At 37.1% G+C, this 26,441-nt stretch overlaps 1 protein-coding gene across 2 annotated transcripts; it reads right to left on the reverse strand.

The window, feature by feature from the left end:
- Positions 1 to 4,069: 4,069 nt before the first annotated feature.
- Positions 4,070 to 26,122, reverse strand: LOC136250767 (RCC1 and BTB domain-containing protein 1-like). Of its 2 annotated transcripts, XM_066043057.1 has the most exons (11): positions 26,041 to 26,122; positions 16,951 to 17,119; positions 16,303 to 16,634; positions 16,030 to 16,114; positions 15,695 to 15,765; positions 15,394 to 15,501; positions 8,562 to 8,704; positions 8,336 to 8,405; positions 6,832 to 6,958; positions 4,440 to 4,504; positions 4,120 to 4,390 (listed from the first exon to the last, which is right to left on the reverse strand). In XM_066043057.1, the coding sequence occupies exons 2-11, from the start codon at positions 17,096 to 17,098 to the stop codon at positions 4,265 to 4,267; spliced, it is 1,275 nt and encodes a 424-aa protein (XP_065899129.1). In that variant the 5' UTR covers positions 17,099 to 17,119; positions 26,041 to 26,122; the 3' UTR covers positions 4,120 to 4,264. The 2 variants fall into 2 exon arrangements, with proteins under 2 accessions (XP_065899128.1, XP_065899129.1); XM_066043056.1 differs by having other exon boundaries at positions 4,070 to 4,504.
- Between the last annotated feature and the right edge of the window lie 319 nt (positions 26,123 to 26,441).

Consider the following 26,441-nt stretch of genomic DNA (forward strand, 5'->3'; position numbering starts at 1 on the left):
TCCAGTCATTACAATTGTTCCTCACATGAAATAGGTGCAATATATCCTGGCCAAACTTTGAGAGTCAGATTTATTATGCCCAATTTACAGCCCACACCATACATCTCTACTAGATTAACAGTTGTATCTAGAAACCGGCCAAGAGAAGGCTGTGATATAACTGAAGGCAGTGAAATATCACAATCACATGATCATCATGGTTGCAACGAGTACAACTACACAGTCTGGTCTAACTTGGACAAGTGTGAGTTGTATTTAGAGTCAGACGACAGTACAGAATTATTTTATGTTCACCTTAAGTCTTGTCCATTAGGATTCTCATTGCAAAAACAGTGTTCTTTAGATCCAGTATTAGCATCTTACCGTGGGCTTTCCATTACTTCTTACAACATAGACGACGAAACTATTGTACGTCCTGCTAACAGTTATATATCTGCAGATATTGTCAATGATTTGTATGTATATCATGTTTCTCCGAGGTGTCCATTTGATTATTGCCTACCTCACCCAACAAACCTTGATCTGTCTAATCCTAACGCACAGTGTCAGTTTGATAGAGGTGGTGTGTTGTGTGGACAATGTCCAGAAGGTCTCAGTAGTATGTTTGGCTCATCTCAATGTAAACGTTGCTCAAATGGTTATGTGTTTATTATTGTACCAATAGCTATTGCAGGTGTTGTAGTGGTGTTGATGTTGTTCATATTCAATCTCACTGTTGCTAATGGTTCTGTCAACACCTTCATTTTCTACATCAACATCATAACTATAAACTTTTCTGTTTTCTTCCCTGAGTGTGAATCGTTGATTGTCCGCATACTGATTTCAGTTTCCAATTTAGATTTGGGTGTACAAACATGCTTTTATGATGGTATGGACAGCTATGCCAAAATGTGGTTTTACTTGACTCTCCCACTTTATCTCATTATCATTGCTTTGTTGTTGATTATAGGGAGTCGATATTCAACAAAAATACAACGGCTGACTGCACACAATGCCTTACCAGTTCTTGCAACTATCTTCCTACTAGCTTATACAAAAGCTTTACTAACTGTGTGTAGCGTTTTGTTCCTTTATTGTAAGATCACTCATCTTCCAAGTGGACATACTACAGTAATGTGGTCAGTAGACACAGGTGTCCCATTTTTTGGTGTAAAATTTACTATACTGTTTGTTGTGTGCTTGCTAATTTTCCTAATAATGCTACCATTCAACTTTATTCTTTTATTTAACAGAAAATTGTCTTGGTGCAAATGGATCAATACATTTAAACCTTTGCTTGATGCATACCTTGGTCCATACAAGGACAAGTATTCTTACTGGACTGGTTTACAGCTTTTAATCAGAGCTATTTTCCTTGGCTTATCAGCATGTCATCAAGATGTTAGCTTAACAAGTGGCATAATTATTCTAGGGAGTTTATTGTGTGTTCAAGGCGTCGTACATCCATTTAAGAGCAGGTTCATGAACATTCAGGAATCTCTGGTGTCACTTAACCTATTAGCAGTACATGTCACTGCACTGCATAATAATGGAAATAATAGATTTGAGCTGTTCATTACAAAGTCACTCATATATTCAGTGTTTGCATATTATCTTGTGTTCATTATCTGCCATTGTGTAATGTCAAGGTGTGGCACTACCATTAAGCAAATGTGTAATCTGGTTGTTAAGATGGTGAAGACAGGAGTAATGAAACAAAGTGACGCTGAATTTATAAACATGAAAGAGTATAAATGTGAAATTCCAGATGTTGCATATGATTATCAACAATTTCAAGAGCCCCTTGTAGCACTAACTGACTAAACCGGCAAGATTGTTTTACTTTATGTACTGATGTACAATTGTGTATACTTTGATTCAGTAATATTTTTACTTACACTGCATCGTGAAACTGTTGTAAGTAACTGTTGTGCTAAATGCAGCATTATCATATTTTAATATTTAGGACAACATGCATCATTAAGCTATATCATGTATCATTAAGCTACATCTGTTACCCGCAAATTATCCAGGGACTCACCAACTGTACTGATTAATCAATCATTTCTCAGGGCCAATAAAAAGGCGCATGAACTAATGTGTTAGACAGTGATAGAGAATGTTTTGATATTTTAAGGTTTTTATAGTATTTGTTCTAGAACCTGTACTCTCTCAGGCGTCGTATTGGGTAAGGACAAACATATATATTTGTGGATTTTTTCTAGTCACATGCATATGGGTCATTCATATAGCTAGCCTAGCAGTACCAGATTATTCGAACAGTTTATATGTGCTCAATATATTTATTGCTGGTCTTATATCCAGGAATTAGCTACACTTTGGTATTAATTTTTCCACAGAAGGGTAACTAAGGTGAGCACAAAAGGCAAAAAGCCTATAGGTTTATCACTTACAAAAACACAAGATACAAAAAAGCCGAAACAACAAATACTACTATACACCTGTACATGCACATCAGTTACAAAATGGTTAAACTTTGATCACATAATAACATGATCAGTTGTCTTAAAGGGAATCGATGGTGTACAGAGAGTATACATAATTTCAGAAATACTGTTAACAAAAACAGAACCTATAAGAGTTAATTGTAGAATGCTTGCACGTAAAGAGAATTGACAAGAATGGATCTATGAAGTAGAAGTATTGGAAAATGTGAATAGCTATCAGATGGTGGAACATATCACACATGGTGATTATTGTTAGATACTCTGGAAAGTGCATAGTATGGCCAACAGAGCTTGTGACAGGCCAGGACTTCGATGTGACTATGACAGTTGTACCTAATGTCACATACTCAACAATTTTGAATTGTCTCCTGTAAAAATTTTCTCCCATACATTTAAAAAAATTTAAAAAGCAGAAATGGCTATTGAAATTGTAATTGGTTCTAGATATTGGTTGTACGTATTTAAATCTCAGTGACCTTTACATGCCTGTGGTAAGCAAAGATGCTAATTATTATATACATATATACATCAGGATACAGTGGTGTGTAAACGCATATGAAGTAAGTAGATTAATTAGCAACTTCATACTTAGTAAAGTAGAAAACTGAAGTGGAGGTGACACAACAGTACCAGGGTGAAATAGAGTTTTTAATTATGTCATTGTAATGCCAACTTTGAGTGGTTGATACTTTTGAGTTGGTTGCACAACCATCAGACAGTAGTTGTGTAGCAGAAAATTGCTAACATAGTAACTGCCCCACTTTTAAGCAAGCATTATTTAACATATATCTGACAGCATATATATTTTAAAGTTTCAAAGTCCTTTTGCATACATTGTAAGTCTTTACAAAGAATTCAGTTTTTGTATGCTAGCTACAGTGACAGCAACAGCTAATATCTTGATAGTTATTCAGATATTGCTACTGTATGTACATTCTACAAGCCAAGGGTGGATTGTTTTGTGAGTGATTACAGCATAAACTGAAGATCTAAGTATGTATGCAAGATCTCGTGATTAGTTTGTGGCTGGTGTTATCATTTAGATGACTAAAGTCTGGCAAGTCAATTCATGATTTGCCTAGCTTTCCTATATATATATATATTATATATATATTATATATATGCCTTTAAGGCAAGTCATTTTTCCATTAAATTAAATGTGCTAGCTATGTTATAACACTAGAAAGAATGGATTCAGGGGGAGGGTGCACCAGGGTAGTATATGGAGCTGTTCCCTACATAATTTCAGGGATAAAATTTTGTCTCTGATACAGAGTATTGTAAACCATAGGGTAATATAAAAATCATGATTTCCAAGTGGTCTGCATTGAACACAAGTTGTATAGGGATCTGTGACAGTCATTAGTAGTAGTTAGTTATGAGCCTACAGTATATTGTCATAGCAGAATGGTATACAAAGGACCAAGTTTATTTACAAACAATTTCTGGTATGCTTAGTGTGCCCATGAGATGCTGCTACAAATGGAAGTTTTCATGCTCAGCAAAAGCTGTGCAAGATTATTAACAACATTGAAATGACTGTACGTGTATTTGAGCATTCTAGTAGAGCATCTTTGTACTTGGGGGAGGGCATGATCCGCAACTACAAGAAAATCCAGAAACAATAGAAGACAGAAATATCAAAGCAGCAATAATGCCTTAATGTACATGCATGTGTGAATTGTATAGACTTGTGTGATCATGTCAACAAAATTTAACACTATTCTTCATGTCAGTAGCTAACTCCCTAGTGGCCAGTGTTCCATGAGATTCCATGATGTCTAAGAGTAGGTGAAAACTATGCACATATCCTCCCTTTAAATGACTCGAGATGTGACCAAGCAGTTCTTTAACTTTGTCTGAAGCTTTAGTTTTGGAAAGAATATCCTTTTCCTCATCAAAATCAATGATACTTTCTTTTGTAATGTGTGGCAGTAATCTATCTATGTTTGAGATTAATGAAATCATCTTGGGGTAGTACTCCAACAATACTTTGTATTCTTTAGCTGGTGGCATTACGGATGATGTTGCAGACTTAGGTTCAACTACATTAGATTCTACATAACAACACAATAGGTACTGTATAACACCCTATGTAGATAAATATGCACATACTGTAGATCAAGTGTTAGTTTTCTGAATAAACTGGATGTTGCATGAAATTCAAACACGCACTTTTTTTCTTGCAAATATCAAGAAAACTAGTGTACCATACAAACATGTGATTCTCATGCATATGTAGCTCTGCAATTCCATAGTAAATATTATGAGGAGTTCCATGCCTGGAAGAGCAGTCCACATACCAAATTTCAAGAAGATAACAAGTGACCAAAGTTTAGGGATTTTTCATAGGTTTTTAAATGCTTACTACATAAATTAAACACAAATGCATCCATCTGATTGAGTTGAAATTGGCACACCTATAAGGATCCAAAGATGAATTCCAATACCAAGTTTTGTGTAAATTCAATAAAAATTTTAAAGTAATGATCTGTGTAAAGAAGACCAATTGTTTAGTTACGATTGGTCATTCTTTGTGTGATGTTTGATGTCATCTATTCACAATAACATCACTACAGCCATTTCTTAGCTGCCACTTTTGATTTTACTTTAATAGCTTTGGGAGCCATATACAATTGTTCACAGCTTGCATTGATATTATTATCATTGGTTGTTGAGTATAATATACGTATGACTGCAAACATGATATGCTAATGTCTTTTTGACTATACAAGTAGACAAAAAAGTTTGGAATTTTCAACTAGAGTAGGGACCATAGCAGATCGATAAAAGGTACTGAAACAAGCTGGAGTAGTGCATCATATTAATCACAGTAAAACATTATTATCCCTACTGTGCTCAAGATTCCCTAATGGAAATGCACAGGAGGGATAGCTATAGCTAACACTCCTTATTGTTTTACTGTGATTGAATATTATGCACTTCTCCAGCTTGTTTCAGTACTTTTAATCGATGTGCTATGGTCCCTACTGTAGTTGAAAATTGCAAATTTTGTACACTTGTTTGTTAACTTTTTGTAAATTAAGACTGGTGAACCCACGCATACTGCAAAAGAAATGGTGCCGCACGCTCCAGCTATAAATTATTGTCTGAAAAGTGAAGTATCCAATATGCTTCGTTGTCAGCTATGTTAGCCCTGCCTGTTACACAGCATTACAAATCAAGAACTGTTCAAAAAGCACCTCTGCAATCAAAGTAGCCACTAAGAAAAATATGGACAATTTCCATTACGAAGGGAAGCCATCACGTGCTACTGCCAAATCGACACTTTTCGCTGTCAACAAAGATGAATGGTACACAAAGAGGACACTGGTAAGTCCATGAAGAATGCATTGTGCGTACTGCGGTATGCCAAAAGGCACCCTCTCGGGTCAAAGTGACATCAAACAGTGAAAAAAATCAAGCCTGTAGCCTTAGCCATTATCGAGTTACGCTTGTCTGAAGGCATCAGTCAGTTACTCAGTCAGTCAGTCACTCGGTCAGTAGAAAATTCCGTTTAATATATATTTTAAAATTCCGTAGCAACTTGTTGAAAGCATTTCGGGTCAATCTGAAGACTTGCTTGGGCTTAGTTTTGCCTAACCAATACTGCCTCATCGTCGTCAGGGAAAAGTGAGGTTGGTTTTTGGGTGATATTTTCATGGGCCACATCCACTCCTTTGTGGTCCCTACTATACAGTACTATCATACTGTATAATAGTAACAACTTTTTAATGTCAAATGTGTGGGATACACAAAAGCCTTCATAGTTCATCATCAGAATTGTACTTCCTGTGGTGTGCCAAAATTTGGGCTAAAATGACAATAGAATGTGAAAAATTAAGCCTGTAGTGCGATGTATTTGTTATTGAGCCACACCTGTCTGACAGCAACAAATAGTTATAGTTTGACAGTTAGTAAAAAAATTCTGTTAAGGACATAATGTATTTTGGGAATATAAGTGATATATATATATATATTATATATATATATATATTGGGTCTGGCATTTATAAACAAGCCTTCAGGCTTGGGGTATTTTAGTGTGTACAGGTGTAGGATGGCAATGAATAAAGTAGCAGTGTGAATGTTTATTTGTAATCCACTAACAGAAATTTCACTTCTGACAATAAAGCATGAGGTGATGCACATTTTATCACACTCTATCTAGTATAATACATGACGCAATTCAACATAGCTAACAAACAGTAAGTGATAAAACTTCAGAAAAAAGCATTACTTGCTACAATTTATTGCTAAGGAAAAACATACCAGTATAGTGTTCACTCTTATATGTACATATACAATTGACTATGGAGTACATGCATTGATGTACACAAGAAAGCACACATTATACACTAAAGTTACAGACATATACGTATTACCAAGGACAAGGGGTCTCCACATTGCAGCTGGTGCACTAGTTGTAGTAAACACATCATCTAGCCTCTTGTAACTTGACAATACTGGTAAGCATAATGCTTTGTCAAGGTAGCGTCCCCATACATAAATCTGTTTGTAATATTGTACATAATCTTTATATGTGCTATACCAATAGTCAGTGTTGGGCAAGTTACTTTTAAAAGTAACTAGTTACATATTACTTGCAACTGAACTATTTAGTTACAGTTACATATTACTCATAAAATAAAGTAACTACAATAATATTACATATTATATTACTTTGTGTCCACAGCCTTAAGCTGTCACGTGTGAAACTACCACCCTATCACGTGACATGATTGCATTGTTGGACAATGTGCAAATCTTGGTTATAAGTAAGAAGTTGGTGAATAAGCTTCATTCAGTAGGCTTCATTACTTCGTGCATTACTCAGTGGACCACTAACGAGATTAGTAACTTCGTTACTTGTAGTAATAATATTACGTAATATTAGATTCGTTACAGTAACTATATTACTTAGGTAACGCGTTACATTTGTAAGTAAAGTAACCTGAGTTATATTACCTGTTTTTATAGCGTATTTTGTTATATTACGTAGTTACCACAGAAGTAATAATATTACGTAATGCGTTACTTTTATAACACGTTACTCCCAACACTGCCAATAGTGAATATAGTATACTGTATAGTAAGTTTCAGTATACTACATTAATAGATAACTCAAATGGTAATTAATTTTGTATTAAGTAACAAATGTGCTGTCTGAAAGGAGGTTGGAAGTATTCAAGCACCACTTACATCATTACATGATTGTGCTTGGAATTTCACATGAGCATCAATAGTCACAAACAGACAGTGGGGCTCATCAGATACTCAGATTGTGCTTTGTGTAAGCATTAAGGTAATACACTTTGTTTTGCAATTAGTTTCTAGGCAAAATCTATAACCTATTTCATTAGTACTAACAAGTTCTCTAATGATGCCACACTTTATTACATCATCCACACTTTATTACATCATCCACACTTTATTACATCATCCACAGTTTAATCAAAGAGAACAGACTTTCTGTGTAACATATTTAAATGGCACTTTTAATTGTTTCGACCTCCTCTGGAGCTGTCCCCCATACAAATGAAACATGTAGTGATGCACTTAATAATAATAATATAGTTAGCAAAATACTATGGCTTATATGGTCAGTAGTAACGGTGATGTGAAATCTCTAGTGTAGTCTCATAAAAGTTGCTACGGGGTCAGAGTTCGCAATGTTTTACAGAAAAGGGTGAGGACAAAATGCATATTCTATTGCATAAGCAGTATACCTTGTCACAGCAAAAGCGTCTTGTGCACTTTTACATAAATTTATTTACAGTCTATCTTCCAATATGTTTTCTTTGCATGAACGCATACATTTTTGCCTTCAATTTTAACATCTCATTGTACACCCTAGACTGCATGTGGTCTACAGTACAAGTTACATACACTTTCATTAGATGTACAGGCAGCCGAATGAGCACCATCATTAGAAATAGTAGCAGCAATATCAACAAATCTGAAATTAAGAAATTATATTATTAATAAAGTGCATGCACATGCATACTGCATACATATGTATCATTATAATCATATATAGTAGCATTTAATTGTAAAAATCACTAAGATTTATGATTTAAAAAATTCCTAGAAGTGACTCTGTGCACCTATTGACCTCCCTAAATGATTTCCAACTTGTACTGGCACAGTACTGCAGGTTGTAGTTCCAATTCCTAACTGTCCATATTCATTATGTCCCCAAGAGTATAACTTTCCATCTTTTGTCAGTGCCAGTACATGATAGGAGCCACCAATAATCTGTAGATAAAACCAAACACAAACAGTTATAATGTAAACAAACAACTTAGTATTTATTAGAAGTTTAAACAGTTTTAAAGCAGTTAATGTTGAGATGAAGTAGGTATAGAATAAGGATAGGTGCACCCACCACTCATGCATTAGAATTTTGGCATGAAGAAATATTAGCTCAACCTTGTTCTTTAGGTGCGGAGTAATGTTGACGTAACTTCAGTCTTGTGGTGTGAAGTACATGGGTTGGAGTGTCAAATCTGTGCTCTTTACAAATCTCATTATTCATACGAGTTTAACAAATTTTTTCTACTGTGCTAGAAAAAAGAAAGAGGACAAAGGCATCACAGAAGAAGGGCACAAGCCCAAAGAGAACTTGCAGCAGTACAGCAGCAGAGGAAATGCCACAAGGTACTGGCAATGCTACACAACAGGAGAAGGAGATCCCATTAACTGATACTTGTTGAATGGACCCACCACTCTACAGAGTGCTACTTCTTTATCAATGTATTTGTTCACAACAGCAGGATTTTGTAGGGCTCTTTGCAAATTTTTCCTTGCAGACTTGAGTTTCATGCTGGAGATGTCCAATACTAAAGTCTTTAGCGATCCATCTAGAAAGTAATGGGTGAGTTATTGGTTAGGATGGTGTGACAATGTTGCTTGCCAAATGTCAGGATGTAAAGGAGTTTGGATCATACATTTAGTCAAGCACTTAAAGGAACTTGAGGGGTTGCAGGTGTGTTTTGGAGGTTTTTGGTAACCAAAATGTGTAGAAGAGGGTAGTTGCTTCAGGTGGATCATGTTGAGTTGGGGAGCCTTGATGCAGAAATATGATTGCCAGGATCCTAACTGCATTCAACAGATTTTTGGTACAAGCTCAAGCAGTGCTTGCATCTGCATGCTGAAGATTTTCCTTCAACTGAAAAGCTTCTATGCCATAGAGTGATATCTGTGTCAGCCCACTTAAAGAAGCCTGAATGCAAGGGGTGTGGGGGAGAATGTGTTCCTTACATTTAGTTACCTGCTTGCATTGGGACTAGGGTTGAGCGATACTGCCATTTTAGTATCACGATCGATAATAAAGTCACTATTCACGATACTGAATAGTTCACGATACTTACAAATAAGTCAATCATAGCTGGTGCTACATAGCATATTGCTCAGCATTCCTGCAGGAAGTCCTTATAGGTGATAGCAAACTAGCCACTATCATCCTTGTTTACAATAACAGTTATTGTAACACATGCTTTGAGGTTGTTATGGTGTTCACACCTCTCTGCAGGGGAAACCAGATGGGTGGACTTTATCATTTACAAGGATTCTTAGCCTAGTACTGCATAACAAATGGATTTTTAATGACAGTAATGTACAGGTATGGTATCACGATAGTTAATAACAAAATATCGCGATATCGATACTTTCAAAATATTGCGATATATCGCTAAAATGGTAGTATCGCTCAGCCCTAATTGGGACTCCCTAGAAATGTGGCTAATGAGGAGGGATCCTTGTAACTTTACTCTACAATTCCATACCATTAGTCCCTTACACCATTTTAGAACTATCATCACCCTATACCAATACCACCACTGACTTGCTTACTAACTAGTGTATGAAACATAGGGAACAGGAAAAGCCTACTAAATTGGCTAATAGTTGCTATAACAACTAACCTGGCAAAGCTTCAGTGGAGTCTTGCATCACAAGTCCTCTACTCAGGTGTGGAACTTTTTTGAAAAGATCTCAAGATTAGGAGTGGAGTTCTGGTTAAACCGGCATACCTGCTTAAAAATATGGAATGGTCTGAGCTAGTACAGGGCTTATCCAGCAGATTTCACAATTTAAACAGATGCATCAGGATCATGGGACTGTGGTGCATTCCTTGAAGTTTTGTGGCTTCAGTGGCAATGGCTAATCACTCATTTGCAAGTGTCTATCATGGCAAAAGAATCATCCCGATTCTGTTCAGTTGTGCAGTTTTAGGTCCCAAGTATTGCAAGTAAAAGTATTGTTTCAGTGTGATAACCATATCTAAACTAGAACAGCCAAGCTGTAAAAAAGAGTGTGGCCCCCAAAAAGTCCATGGTGAAAAAAAGATACGAAATCCAAGGTGGCAGCCAAGAAATGGCTGTGATGGTAGATTACTTTTAATTACAACAATTCAGGCACTCAAAGAAATTCCATAAAAAGCAGCAAACACCACTCCTAGGGTACACCAACTTATCATGGCACACATACAGTAATGAGACAAATGAAGCTTGAATTGCAGAAAGATCGACACTCTTACTACAATATCATGATGTGGGCCACATGCAACTTCATGCAGTTAGCCTTCTTTGGCTTTATATATATATGCTCCATTGAATTCACCATCCCAACACAGGAATTGTACAATGAAGAAATTCATCTTTCACAAGGTGATCTAGCAGTAGATAGCAGGGCAGCACCTCAGCTTCTGAAGGTACAATAAAGTAATCAAAAACCCTTTCGAAAAGGAGTTACCTTGACCTTAGGAAAGACAGAAAACTCTATATTCCCTGTGTGGAGGCAATTTTGCCATACTTAGCCATACGAGGGCCAGGGCTAGGCTCTTTCTTGCTCCTCAGTGACGGAAGAATGTTGACACAGCACAGTAATTTAGTAAGTTAGCATCTTTTTGGACAGTGTACTCATTTGCTTCAAGCTGAAAACCCCCGCACAGCTTCTGCATCGGAGCGGCCACGTCAGCAAAGGAAGCAGGAAAGCCAGACATGTACATCAAAATGCTGGGACAATGGTGTAGCAACTGTCATCAGTATTACATCACAGTCTCACCAGAACAAATGATGGATTTTTCAAAGCTCTTGTCAAGTAGGTCATGAACTAAGCAACATTATAACTTTTTCCTATTGGGTGTATCATGTGATTAATTCCTATATCTTAAGTGTATTTGATTGTATTGCGAGTACCACATGACTAACTTTGTTATGTTACCATGTGAGTAGTTTTGTTTAACAATTTAAATAACACCACAACATAATGCTTGGGTAGAAAGGCACCTTGACAAGTGCAAGCGGCCTTTCTGTGGCCTCCTTATAAGCTAAGATGTTATAAAAGTTATAAAACACAACTAGCCTCACACCCGAGCATTACTATATCGCAGGAAATTATTGAAAGGTTAAATTTAAAAAAAAGAGTGCTTGATTGGAAACAATTCCTCTTTACCATGCTGCACTGCAGATAATTAACTAGAAAGATTAGTGGTAAAGCTAACAATGGTTGCGTTGATCACATACGTAGATAACTACAGTAGAATTTGCTGCTTTGATTGTTCAGTATAGATATTAATAAGCCCATCTAACTTTGGTAGAATTGCATCTAGCTACATTATAATTAGGCTCTTTTTTCGTAGGTAGGCATGCGTCTATTATTCCGGCATAATTTCGGGAATAATAGGAAGTTGAAAGAATTGGGGAATATTCTAGAATAATCGGACAAGTTCTAAGAATGATAAGTGCAAAATTTTTCTTTGTAGTCTGATGCAAAAATCATTTGAATACACCACTGAAACAGTACAAGTATAAAAATTGTTGAAAAGATTGAGATACTGTAATGGAGCAGTCACTTACTCTAATAGAGCAGTCAACCTCAAGCCCATAATTCTAATAGCAGTCACTTATATAAAACCGTAATTAATATCCTTATATCTGGCACAAATTTCAGGAATGATTTTGGGAATAATAGGTAGATAGGGAATGAATAATAGGTGAGTAAAAAAAGAATTGCCAGAAAAAATAATTGGAAGATTTTGGAGCAAAATAGACTTTAATAGACTTAAGCCTTTTTGTAGGCTTGATATGTTGTTTGGCATACCTTGCCTTAATCCAGTGACCTGCGGATTGAGCCATGAGTAGCTGCATTTTTTCAGCCTATCTAGATATTTGCTGATATTTAGCTGTCTTTCCTGGTCATTTCACTCAGGCTGGATAATGAATCTCTCAAGCTCTTATAGGCTTCAAGACTCGTGGTGCCATTCGTGCTCACTCATGATATAGTTGAATTCTGTTCACCTTCCAGTGGCTCAGTGCCTAGCTATAAATGAGGCCTATAGACGGGTTTAATGAGAAGACGTGGCACTATATTACATTATTTTTACATGATGCAATCTGTATTTGTGTAGGGCAAAAAATGATTGGTAAAATCAATGCAGGAAAACACTTTTCACAGTATTTCTGCTTACTGTATTATTGCATCAATTAATCACTACCTGAAATATAAACCTTGTAGTCAATACTTGGGCTTCGCTGAAAAAGAACAATGGGGTGACTTTTCTGTACAGGTGGTTTATGAATGCAAAATTCAAAATTTAAATCACCTTCCAAAACTTACTTTTATCATCTGAAAAGTAACTGATTATTCCATTCCCAAACTTATTAATGGTTACCTGCTTTTATCATTGTTTGATAGGTTAGTTTCAGTTTTGATTATTATTATTTATTTATTTATTAAGGATTTACAGCACAAGTGCTGAAGGTTGTAAGACACCTGGTCCTACAGCCTGTTTAAAGTTGCTATAGAAAATTTTCTTTTGCCTACAAAAATGGCTGGTAGTTTGCACATATGGCACATTTTTACGACCACACCTTTGTTAAACACGTCTATATAACTAACTGATAAAGTAGAAAACATGCACGTGTACACTCGAACTTTGTTTATAGCTATATTTCCTTAATTTCTTTGATTGGCAATCCAAAGATGTAATGTTGCTAGCTTATATCTGATAATTTACAAAACGCATTGTTATGTTGAATTTTTCAAATATTTCACTTTTCAAAATCTGCCATACGGTATGTATTTTGAAATCCTTGTATTACAAAGGTAATTATTTCTACAAACCCTGTGACCGAGCAAGGCTTATATTGCACCCCTCCCCAAAACTCCCTGCAGTGCACACCTTGTACACCTACCAAACCATCACCTAATCTGCAGACTGGGTGGTAGCTTTCACTGATTATTTACATCCAAGCCTAGCAACAGTAAGAATGAGGATCAGCATTAAAGTGTGTGGAAGAAAGTAGTAGTATACAACTTCACTATAACGCTGGGTGGTATTGCAATAACTATTATTTATCATGGGCCAGGTCTGTTATATTAAATGGTTGACTGTTGTATTAGGGTATTTAGGACTTACAAGTACCACCAGTAGCCTCACATGTTTGTTTGTTGTTAATATAGTGATCTTTTAGCCTCAATAGAGCTGTCATAAACATGTATTATTGTACGGTAATACTGTTATCATTTCACTGTAACCTAGACGATACAAGTATTGTTTCATTAGAGTACTATATATGGTATTACTATAATACTAAGATACCACCTAGCCCTATTACCACTATTCAAGCTATGATATCTTATTACCTACTGTATCTGGGAACAACCTATTCTCAGATATCAAGTGTAGTTTGCAAAATTAATGATTGAGGCTATGTGCACAAACTTTCCACACATTTCTGATTCCTTACCTTCCAGAGATATCACACATGCATGCATACACGTATGCATGCACACACACCTAAACAAGTAGCTGACAGCACAGTATATAATATATATTGTATTGCAGAGTTTAATTTGATACTGTTGTAATACTCTAATAAAGTGCACAATTTCTTTGAGGATTTCTAATAGAACACACATAGTGTTCTAGATTTTCCATTGGTAGATATATGAAATTATGAACTATTACTATTAAAGTAGATTTTAGCTAGAATTTTCATTTATAAAGTAGAGATTAAGTGACAAGAACAGCCATGATAGCAGTGGCTTAGTGCATGGTTAACGATTTGGGTGTTCCCCTGGTTCAAATGCTGGTAAGTTTTGACACTTTTCATGCACCTTTTTTACCCCGCAGTGATTGTTCTATTAGAGTATTTTGACCCTGTAATTTACAGTTATTTGGTTTTTGCCTTGCAACTCTATAGCTGTCAATGCAATTTCCAGCCTAAATAATTGTCCGTAGCTCTTGACTACTATTCAGATTTGCACCAAATGTGGTACATCATTATGCCACAATATGCTCCTAAAGTGTACCAAAGTTTAAGAAAATCAAGTCACACATTTGCATATTATAATGGTTTTTGTAAAGTGTGCGAAAAGAATAATCTAAGACCCCCAAGCCCCCTAAACAAAGAAGAAAAGAGAAGAAATTAAGCCTAATTTTGAAGGCTCGCATTTCACGATTGCGTTAGACAGTCTTGCTTAAATGTGGTATGTGGGGTGCTGAAGGTGGAGGGCATTTGCAGTGTAAAAATGATTCCAATTCAAGAAGGGAGCATGGAGCTACATATGGGTGAAAACCGTGTTTTATTTCTTCCTGTAAATATACTCATGGTCTGGTGTGCTAGCTTTCTTGGCTTACCGTGTGTCTTAATCAATACATGCAGTCAGATGTGATGCATGCAGAGGATAAAAAACTACATTCTTGTTTGGAATGTAATACTACAGAACTATATAGTCAGATACATTCATCTCCTAGTTAGCCAGAACTTTAACAAGACCTAAGACCACTCACTTACACCTTGCCATATAGTCTGAGCCACAAAACACTTGATAATGAAATTAATGTACACCGTTACTATATGTCTGTAGTGAAAATCAAAGCTGCTGTCAAGGATGATAATACCAGTTTTCCAGACCTGGTTACACAATGAAAAACTTACTTTAGTGATCACTTGATTTTGTAAAGAAGTGACATTCTTTGGAATCAATTCAGCTATTGTACTCCCAATTCCCAAACTTCCACTTCCATTGAATCCCCAACTGAACACCTGTATATATTTTACAAACACATGCTTGCTTAATACCACCATTTACTCTTGACAATACTCAGGTTTCATAACAAACACACCAATTGTGAATGCTATAGAGGTAGCACAAACAATCATATGTTATAACAAACACAACACACATCCAATTATGGACTGTGTTTAATCTCATTGTACAAGTACGTTATTGTCATACCTGTCCCGTTTCAGTTACTGCAAATGATGAATAACGAGTACATGTAATGGTACCGCACTTTGTGCTGCCATCTACATTTAAATTGCAAAATAAAACAGTTACTAAAAGCTATGGCTAAAACCTATGGATAAAGTAGAATCTTATCTTTATCAGCACAATGTTATGTATGCTAGTGGATACAATTTAAATATTATGCAATAGTTACAGTATACATACATACTTGCTACAGAAGTTAATAAATGCATTGTACAACAGAGTGGTATGTGTAGCTTAAAGAATTCACCAGGTGTATCTATGAATCTATTACAGTTGCAATTACATGTGATTATACGTACTCAATTGGTTGTGATACGGAGTTTCACAGGTAGTGGTTGATCCATTCCCAACTTCACCATGGTTGTTATAGCCCCACGAATACACCTATTTTAAAAAATGTAAAGTGAATTATGAAAACTACAATGACACAGAGGTTGCAAATACATAAGGACTACTTGCTTGTCTGATACTGGAATTAGGCAAATTTACTCACAAAGTTTGACTAAACAATGATTATTATGAATTTTACAATCAATAATTAATACCTATGAGGAAACTGAGTTGGTATGTACCTTTCCATCATTTGTTAATGCCACAGAGTGATAGTGCCCACAAGCTACTTGTTTAACTTGATACTGCTCCAGTTTAGTTATGATAGTTGGAATAGGGTTAGGATTAGGAGTATTAGTACCATGACCAAGTTCATTGTTAGCATTGTATCCCCAACTGTACACCTTTCCTGACTTGGTGACGGCTAACACATGTGGACCAAAACCGCTTGCAATTGATACCAACTGTTTGTTACAAAGACTGTCAACTTTCCTGAGAGTGGTAAAATACTGGCTACCACAGATGACATCACATTTACTAGTGTCTATTCCAGAACAGCCATATTTGTTACTGCCTGCAGAAGACAAGAAGAACAAGTTGATAATATGTGCCAGTTATTAAAACTTGCATGAATTCAGCATTAAACAGGATCATTTCTCTATTCAAAGTATGCACGTTGTTGTTGTTTCAAGGGAAAACAAAGTTGTTTAATTCTTTGGGAAAGCAATCTATTCAGTTGGAACCTGAAGGTAACACACACACACACACACACACACACACACACACACACACACACACACACACACACACACACACACACACACACACACACACACACACACACACACAAACATACAAATGCACACACAAAGCATTGTAGAAGTACACACCAATAGTATAGACATCATCATCTCTGGTCACTAGTATGGCTTGATTTCCGTTATCAAACACATAAGCGATTTTAACAGATTCCAAAAACAACGGATCTTGTACACACAGGATTGCCCATTTGTTGAGCTTCTCACAGTTGGTACCCATCCCCTTTCATCAAACATATATCTATAAATGGAATGACTATGGCACAACACTTCAAAGCAATAACTCATGTATGGACATGAAATGCATATACAGCAAGTAAACATACTACGACATGTAAGTTTTCATTTTCATATTACTTCACTAATCATGTAATACTAAATGACATTATTTATTGTGGACCTAATCTATTCTGAAGACTGGGCTCACTGATTGAGCTCAATACGATATGCATTATGTAGCTCTTTTACCACTGGAGACACAGAATACTTCTCTTTTGTATAAACACAAAGATAATGCTTGAACTATTTTCTAAAGACTATTTGCAAAGCACATGTATCAGTAGAGGCAATGGCTTTTCTGTGCCAGTGTTGGATTACAGATCCAATGCAAATAACAATGATGATGCCTATCTTGTACCACAAGCTAACAGTAAGACTATCTCATTTTTGGCTTTGCAAATTGTAATATAGTAGTGGCAGATCCAGAGGAGGGTACATTCCCCCCCCCCCCCCTCAAAAAAATTTATACAAAAGATCGGCATACTCTAATAGAGCAGTCAGTCAACTACTCTAATAGAACAGTCACCACATTTACATGTAACAATATTTAGAATCCTCCAGCAGTATAAAATTTGCATCTGCAGCAACAACTCATTGACACACTTAGCTACATAGCCTGCTAGGAGTTTAAATGTATCATATATCATTCTATATGACAATTTACTTTAGTGTCATAAACAAACTCATGACTGTCGCTACATGGACCCTATAGCTCTTGATCAATGCTGACCACTTAGAAAACATGATTATTAGCTTAAAACTACTCTAAATAAAATTTTCAGTAACAAAACATACAAAATACCTTTAGTTTCTGGGGTGTTGTGCCACCCAGACCCACTGCTTTATATAGCTACCCACTACAAAACCCCCTTTGCCAAACCTTGGATTTGCTCCTGAATGCAGATTTCTATTTTATTAAACCTCTATACAACTAACTGTTATTAACAGTATGACTATTGCCTCAGTGACTAGGATAGGACAAGAATGTATTACAATTGACCTATCAGGTGAACTTGCTGCATAAACAGTGTTACTCATGAGATTTCCTATGGTCCCCAAAGCAATCACGCGTGTTGAATGTTTAGCAGCTAGTTATTTGTTTTTGAATAGCAGCATCCTGTACTACAATCTACATGGCATCTACCTAAAACAATGCTTTGGTATAAGATGAACTCTATGGAAGTAGAACTATTGATTATCTGATGTGATTATTATTATAGTAGCTAGTCTGGCTCCACTTGTTCAATTATATACAGTGCCAGATCCTGACTTTTTGAGGGTGGTTCCACTCTGAGGCATGGTAACCTAGTTGCAATATTTGACAATAAATAATTACAAGCTCCCAACAATGTTTTGCTGTTAAATTTTAGTCAATACTTATAAATCCCTTTAACTAAAATGATTGAAAATCCAGTACTAAAACAATACTACGTATAATGTAGGCCTGCGCCTAATATGCCGGCATAATTGTGAGAATAATGGGTCACCAATTTTGTGAGAATAATTCCGGAATAATAGGATGGTTACAGAAATAATTTTAGAATTATCGGACATCCACGGGAATAATCAGTGGAATTAAGGGGCGTGCCTATTCTTGATTAGCTAGAAGAAAGTACTAAACTACTAAGAATGATAGATAGCTGGTATTATTATGCGAGTGCTGGCTAAAAGGAGCTGAAAAACTTCTAAAAGAAAGATATACTCTAACAGAACGCTCAAATACTCTAAAGAACAGTCAGATCGTTTCATGTTAACAATCTGCAGACATCATCAGGGATTTAACTGCATGATTATCTGCAATTCTGAAACTTGCACGTTTTATACCAGTGTATCTTCTTTAAGTCTTTCAACAAACATATTGATCAAGACACATGGTAGTGTGTCGTGCGGCCCAAGAAGCCGGCGCGCAACACCCATGAGTATATTGACAGAAAGAACGAAAACGCAATTTTCGCACCTCCGTAGCTCTGTGCTGCCATGATGAAACAAGACCATTTTTGCTGTGGACACTCCTTCCAACTTCAGCACTCCACATTCCAAATTTGAGCGAAATCGCTTCAAGCGTTCCCGAGATATGCGACTTCAAAAATTGGATTAGTTTCTTTGTTTGTTTTTTTTCTCTTTTTATTTTTCTTCATCTTTTTGCACACTTACAAAAACTGCTGTAAAACGCGAACACCATATCCGATTGCCTTGAAATTTGGCACACAGAATGGGGGTATAAAGGCGCATCTCGGTACCAACTTTGGCTGGAATATGATAAACAGGCAAAGAGTTATGAGTGATTATTCACGAAAAATAACACCAATATGTTGTCACGCCTACAGGGTAAACCGCGTATGGGAAGAAGCTGAAAATCGGTGGGTGAATAGGTTAACTATTGAACCTCAAACCTTTTGTGGTTTGAAAGAAATCGAGCTAAAAACCAGGAAGATACAACGAAAAAACCAACAGTGTGTAACAATTATGCAATCGAGATTAGCTAATAAAAAACGACTAATTGCCACGCCTACCAGATAAACCACTTGGGGTAATACTTTGAAAATCGCTGTACAGATGGAGTAATCATCTTAGAAAGGCTCTTCAATGGTGTAGAAGAATCAGAGTTAAAGCCAGGGGGTTATAACACGAAATCCAACTTGGTGCAGCAAGTGCGAGATCGAGATACTCTAATAGAGCAGTCATCCTAATGGAGCAGTCACCTTGAAGAGAATTCAAGAGATCAGCTAGAAACAAGTAACCTGTATAGAGATCACCTACAAACAAGTCACCCTGTAGAGAGATCAGCTACAAACAATTCACCCTGTAGAGAGATCAGCTAGAAGAAGTTACCTTGTAGGGAATTCATGCAACTATGGAAAAAGATAGTTCAGCTAGAAGAAACCACCTTGTAGAGTTCAGCTACAAAGAAACCACCATGTAGAGAGTTCAGCTACAAACAAATCGCCCTGTAGAGAGATCAATAGAAGAAGCTACCTTGCAGAGAGTTCAGCTACAAAAAAACCATCATGTAGAGAGATCAGCTACAAACAAATCTCCCTGTAGAGAGATCAGCTAGAAGAAGTTACCTTGTAGAGAGTTCAGCTAAAAAGAAACCATCTTGTAGAGAGTTCAGCTGCAAACAAATCACCTGTAGAGAGTTCAGCTACAAACAAATCTCCCTGTAGAGAGATCAACTAGAAGAAGTCACCTTGCAGAGAGTTCAGTTACAAAGAAACCACCATGTATAGAGTTCAGCTATAAACTAGTGACCTTGTAGAGACATCAGCTAGAAGAAGTTAGAGTTCAGCTACAAAGAAACCATTCTGTAAAGAGCTCAGCTGCAAACAAATCACCTGTACAGAATTCAGCTACAAACAAATCACCCGGTGGCCAAGAAATGGCTGTGATGGTAGGTTAATGGTAAAAATTTTAATAACGACAATTCAGGTGACTTTTGTGCCAAGACCTAGCGGCACCAAATTCATCTGAATTGTCGTTATTAAAATTTTTACCATTAACCTACCATCACAACCATTTCTTGGCCGCCACCTTGGATTTCACATCTTTTTTCACCATAGCCTTTTTGAGGACCGCACTCTTTTTTTACAGCTTGGCTGTTTTGGATTAGATAACATTATCCACTAAACTTAGCATGTACTTATAGCTACAGCTTTAATACACTGATAATTGAAAACTCCTTGTTATACTCCTGATAGCTATTTTACGTCTGTTGTAATGACTATAACCATTATGTGTAAGGTAGAATGCTTCATTAATTCTGAGAAAACTACCTATATCAGCATCTTGAGAATTAAGTGACTATAGCTACAGAACTAAGTGAGTATTATTATGGAATAATAGGCTCGATAAAAGAATAAAAAAAGAATAATAGGAGAAACATTTGGGAAATTCTGGAAGGAATAATAGGTAAAATTTTGAGCATATTAGGCTCAGGCCTGTATAATGGGAATACACCTGTAGTCAAAAGTAGCCGTTAAAAGCTCCACACATCTAAATGTTTTAGAGACAATTATTGTGTATGAAAGTGTTGGGGTAATTGATTCAAGTGCACCACTGAAAGACTTATAAGTATTTCTGCAAAGTATAAACTGATTTTGGTCATACTGAATTTAAAATATGGTAATCAGCAATCAAAACTTGTTAGGAGCTCATCAAGTGATATTAAGGCTCATCCCTTAATTAAACCCCACATTTTTGGACTATAATCTCATTTTAACACAGCTGCAGTGGCAGTAGATTCCATTGCCTTCTTTAGGTAGAAATTTATCAAAGTGTCTGAAAAATCACAGATTATGAGCTGCAACTTTTGGTAGCCTTGATTCTTTATCATAATACTGAAAGTTCAACCTCCTCTATGAGTAAAATTTCACCAAAAGCAAAGGTAGTTGATGGTTAGGCAGGCTTCCTGTCGCTGCATCATTTGAGCATGATTTTGGTTGATATACAGCTATTGATGGCAAAGAAATTCTCAAAGGGACATCCACTTATGCTTCAAACCATCTTATACACCATTATCATGTCCCTTCTTCGTCTTCTATAAAAGAAAAAAAATTGGAGTCCTTAACCTTTCACTATATGAGGCCTTCTTGAATTGCAAGACTAGTAGATGTATTGCTCATATCCGTACCTGCTCTAACAGATGTATATCACCCAACTGGTAAGGTTCTAAATCACTGAGGCATAGTCTAGGTGAGGACGGTATGATACATGCTATGGTCCTACCTGTTACATCCTGTGAGGGTGGGCTATTCAGTGCTTTACACAGAATAAAGACTTTCCTTCTTTCCACAATGAAGCAAGACAGACTAAATGACTTGGCTTTATTGACATAACTCCATTATACTTTATAATTAAGAGTCTTGGTCAACTTTGATTATCAATGAATGGAAAACCTCTCTTGAAAAATCCTAGATATGCCCCTGTGGTGTAACTCCAATATCATTCTGAATCCCTGGGATTGTTTGAAGGTTTCCTCCACCCTAATACACAAAATGGTCAAAAGTGGTTTGGGCACAAAACGCTGGGAAAAACCCAAATTTTGGCTAGTAAAGACATAGTGGCAGAGAAGAACTACCTATACCGTATAGAGAAAACTATCATAATGATATGATATGAATAACATAAGTCAAGATACAAATATAACCAGTGAGTGAATGCCGGACATGCACACATGACCATGGATAAGACAATAAATTCCCCACAAGCGGGTGTGGCAAAGCGACAAAAAATAGCAAAAAAAACATATCGATATATCGATATATTTTCTATCACAATACAATACAATATGTGCGATGAAACATATCGATATATTGCGTATTGTAATATATTGCTGTGTTACAATATATTGCATAATATTGCAGGGTTGTAATGGGCTGCAGCTTGTGGATAATTGGCCTATTCAGCTGCCACCCTCCTGGAGGGTGGACATCAAAGCCACCAGAATGTAATTGCTGATGTTTTAGAAGCCACATATCCTAAACAAACAGTACTGGTTGTAGCACTGCCTACTTGTACTGTAATACCTATTTAATAACTGTTGGCCATTATAAGCAGCTTTTTTGACTGGTGGGTGTACACCACATGACACTAATGCTATCTACTGTATTTTATGAAGCTTAAATCCATGAGTTATTTACACAAGTATAGCACTTCAACATCACCAAAGGCCCTAATCCAAATATTGCAATACAGCAATATATTGCAATATTTTTTAAGGCAATATGCAATATGGTATTTACCTGTATTGTTGCATCCCTAGCAGACAGCATTCAAGATTCCCCAAACAATCTGCAAGTGGTGCCAGCCAGCTGGCAAACTCTGCAGAGTCAGCTAAATTCAGAAAGTATTCTTCTCTGATTCCATCATTTCACTTCTCCCCTCTATGTGTCAAAGACCCTGGGTGCTTGGGGATCATGTGCATGCTCATCAGTGAGGCGGATAGGTTCCCAGGTAATGAAACGGTCTGGTAATAATAGGGCCACCCAATTTTTGATTCAGAAGGTTGCCATTGATGTTCAACGTGGCAATACTGCTTCTGTAATGGCAACAATTCCGTCATCACAAGATTGGGCAGAGTTTGCCTCTCTGCCCACTGTTTGAGCATTTATTATTGATTTATATTATTATCTTTTATATTTAAAATATATAATAATTTCCCAATCTCTTGCCACGAAAATTCTCTTTGAAGAACTGAAAACTAAAACATGCACCAGCAGCTAAGTCAAAAATCTGTCTGCAGGTTGATTTAGTGACCTTCTTGATCTCATTTTGAATAAATTATGGTTAGCACAGTTCTGAAAAGATGACAAAGGTGGTGGCAGGTAATGGCCTAAAACGCTTAGTTCAATTGTATCGTAAAAGCAACTCCTAGACGATCGAACTCCGAGTGTAGCTCTGCAGGTAGCTACTCTCTCTTCAAACCCTGCAGACTTGAGATATTTTCTGAATCTAAGGGACATGTCAGTTGTAACAAGGCTACCAATTTGCTTCTTTCATCATAAAGAACAATTGTTTGGCAGTAGTCTGTTGTGGCCAATCTACATTTATTTATTTTTTTACTGAAATTTCTTTTTTCTTTTTTTTTTTTGAAGATATAAAGAAAATAAGATTAGAACACACAAATAAACAGTTAAACAATTAAATCAATAATTGAGTCTCTGATTGCACCAAGGCACTTTTGATGTAATGACCTTGTGAAGATCGCGCTCTTCTAATGCACTGGATTGCTGAACGCAGCAAACAAAATGACAATCTACATCTAATCCATCCTAGTACTGTGGTATAAGGGTCATTCCATTTGTCAGACAATAAACTTGCCAATCGCTTGTAAAATACACTGGCTTCATGGCCCATTCCCCCGGAAGCAGAGAACACTAGAGGGGTAAAAGAACTGTGTTCCACTTCACGGATTCGCAACTCATAGGCTCTCTTCTTTGTTAATTCGTGTTTCCTGTAACATGACTGAAGGGTGGTTCCACTGTTGGATGGTGCAAGTGGGTTAAAAACTCTGATGTCCGTATAACATTTTTCATAATGACCACCCCAAAATCCATTCATGGCAATGTCCAAGTGTGCGCTATCCTGAGTGTTGGCAGTCTTCTGTTGAAACCTTTCATCACTTAGAGACTGCAGATGAGGCTCAACCTCCACATCATGGCACACTTCAGATAGTAATTCAGCTGTGATTTCCCTCACTTCATTGTGGCGTATTGAAGGGAATCCACCCTTTGAACAAGATAGGGCATGATCAACAGAAAAGTTGGTACCACACTCACAGTGGGAAGGTGTATGAGAAGGCATCCAGCCATACCTCAAAGCAAGGGCATCTTGAAAGGCAGTCTTGTGTAGGGAGAAACCATGTTCCTGCACAGGTAGGGCAGCAAGCCAGCTAGAAGCACCCTTTCCTGTGCTAAAGTAACAGCCCTCTGAAGAGTGGGAGTAAGCTTAGAGAACAGTTCCTTAGAAAGAGTGGAAAAATTGATAATCTTGGATTGTTTAATTTCAAGCTTACGGGAGTACAGACTACAACGAGTATCGGCAGTATAGCCAAAATTCTGTGATAAAATGAGTGATCGTAAGGGTGCTGTGACATACATTGAAGCAGAAAACTCAATAGATGATAAAGAATCAGGTGCAACAATGCCTAGACCACCAAATCTAGTTGGAAGGGCAAAGAGTGAACGTTGAAGAGCACCAGGAGGGTCAAGGGCAGTCAAGGCTGGAATAAACTTTGTCAATAAGGCTTTCTCGAGTGACTGGAAACTAGAAGATGTATCAGGGACTGTATGTGTTACATACAGCCAACGGCTAAATAGTCCATGAGTAAAACATGTATAAGTAACATGAGGTTGGGAGATAGCGATGGAGGAGAGTGTATTAACTTCAGAAACCCACTGGCTAATCTTATCAAAAGTAAATCTTTCCACATACTCAGAGGTGCCAACTGGAGCACCAGGGTGAGGTCTGCCATCAGATGTAACATTTACAGCTGAGTCATGAAACAGTTCCTTACCAATAGAGAAAAACTGAGTCTTAGTAACAAGCCGCCATGTCTTCTTTGCATTAGGGAAGTAACCAAAGCTAGGGCCCAGGGAGGAAATTTGGTCCCACCACATGCGAAGAGCAGAAATTTTACCACAGGCAGCAGCATCATCTGCATACCACACCTGAGTGACAGGTACATTTTTCGGTACAAAGGCTTATGGCAGTTCTCTGTGTATGCGAGTACGCCCAAGTCTAATTGAACAGCACATTCAATAGTAAACAACTCAGGTGTCAATATCCATCTATACACCATCCTAGTGTCTATGTCTTTAGAATGACTGTATGGAAAATTAAACATCAACTTCGTAATGCACCTATCAATGTCAAGCCCCACCCCCCCCAGTACGGGGAGGGTGGGGGTATAGTGGGGATTTGATCAAGTGGAAAGTCAAATTCCCCTACCTGGGGGTGAATTATCAGGTCAAATCCCCACATAGTCCCACCCTATGAGGTGGGGATAGGAAGGGGATTTGACAACCAATGTGTTGTAAAAACAGAAGCCACAGTGACAAAGGTACACGAGGTGCTGCAGTTTTATCACATGTTCTCTCGCGCTTCACGTATAAAACTACTGTAAAGGATCTATGCTACTATAGAGCGCTTGTTCAAATTCCCCACCCCTGGGGGCAAAATTTAAGTTCAAATCCCCTCCTAACGCCCCACATAGCCCGTACTGGGTGGGGTGGGGCTTGACATTGATAGGTGCATAATTCACTCTCACGGCCGCGATCTCACTTAGCCCGGCACCGAGTTTACGCCCGGCGTAAGCCATAGATGTATGGTAAAACTATGCCATATCATTTTTACCATCAAAGCAATATCACACTTATAACTAACCTTCAACGTTCTGTCCTAGATTACTCCATCTACATCGTTTATGAATCCACTCATCACGTGAACACTAATTGCAGAATATCACGTGCCATTCGACTCCGCGTTAAAGGTAGCCCTACTAGCTTCTGGTGCGGGCTCTGGTGCTGCAGTGAAGCCCTGTCAGCTTGTATATACCTCTTAGATATATGGACAGTTTGGGACTAGTGTTGTTTTAGTAAAGAGTTTTAGTTTTAGTTTTAGTTATAGTCATAGCTATAGCTTCTTCAGTAATTTTAGTTCAGTTTAGTTATAGTAATCCTTCTTGATTCATTTTAGTTATAGATTTAGTTATGGTTATATTGTCTTTGTTGTTTTAGTTTTAGTTATAGTTTTAGTTGTGCATAAGAAAACGTTTTAGTTTTAGT

Source organism: Dysidea avara, chromosome 3 (assembly GCF_963678975.1).
Source record: "Dysidea avara chromosome 3, odDysAvar1.4, whole genome shotgun sequence".
NCBI classification, from domain to species: Eukaryota; Metazoa; Porifera; class Demospongiae; order Dictyoceratida; family Dysideidae; genus Dysidea; species Dysidea avara.

Coding starts and splice junctions, on each gene's coding strand:
- LOC136250767 (XM_066043056.1), bottom strand. CDS start 17,098: ATGGGTACCAACTGTGAGAAGCTCAACAAATGGGCAATCCTGTGTGTA. Junction 16,635..16,950: donor TGATGATGTCTATACTATTG/GTGTGTACTTCT, acceptor TGTCTTCTGCAG/GCAGTAACAAATATGGCTGT. Junction 15,502..15,694: donor CAGTAACTGAAACGGGACAG/GTATGACAATAA, acceptor AAATATATACAG/GTGTTCAGTTGGGGATTCAA.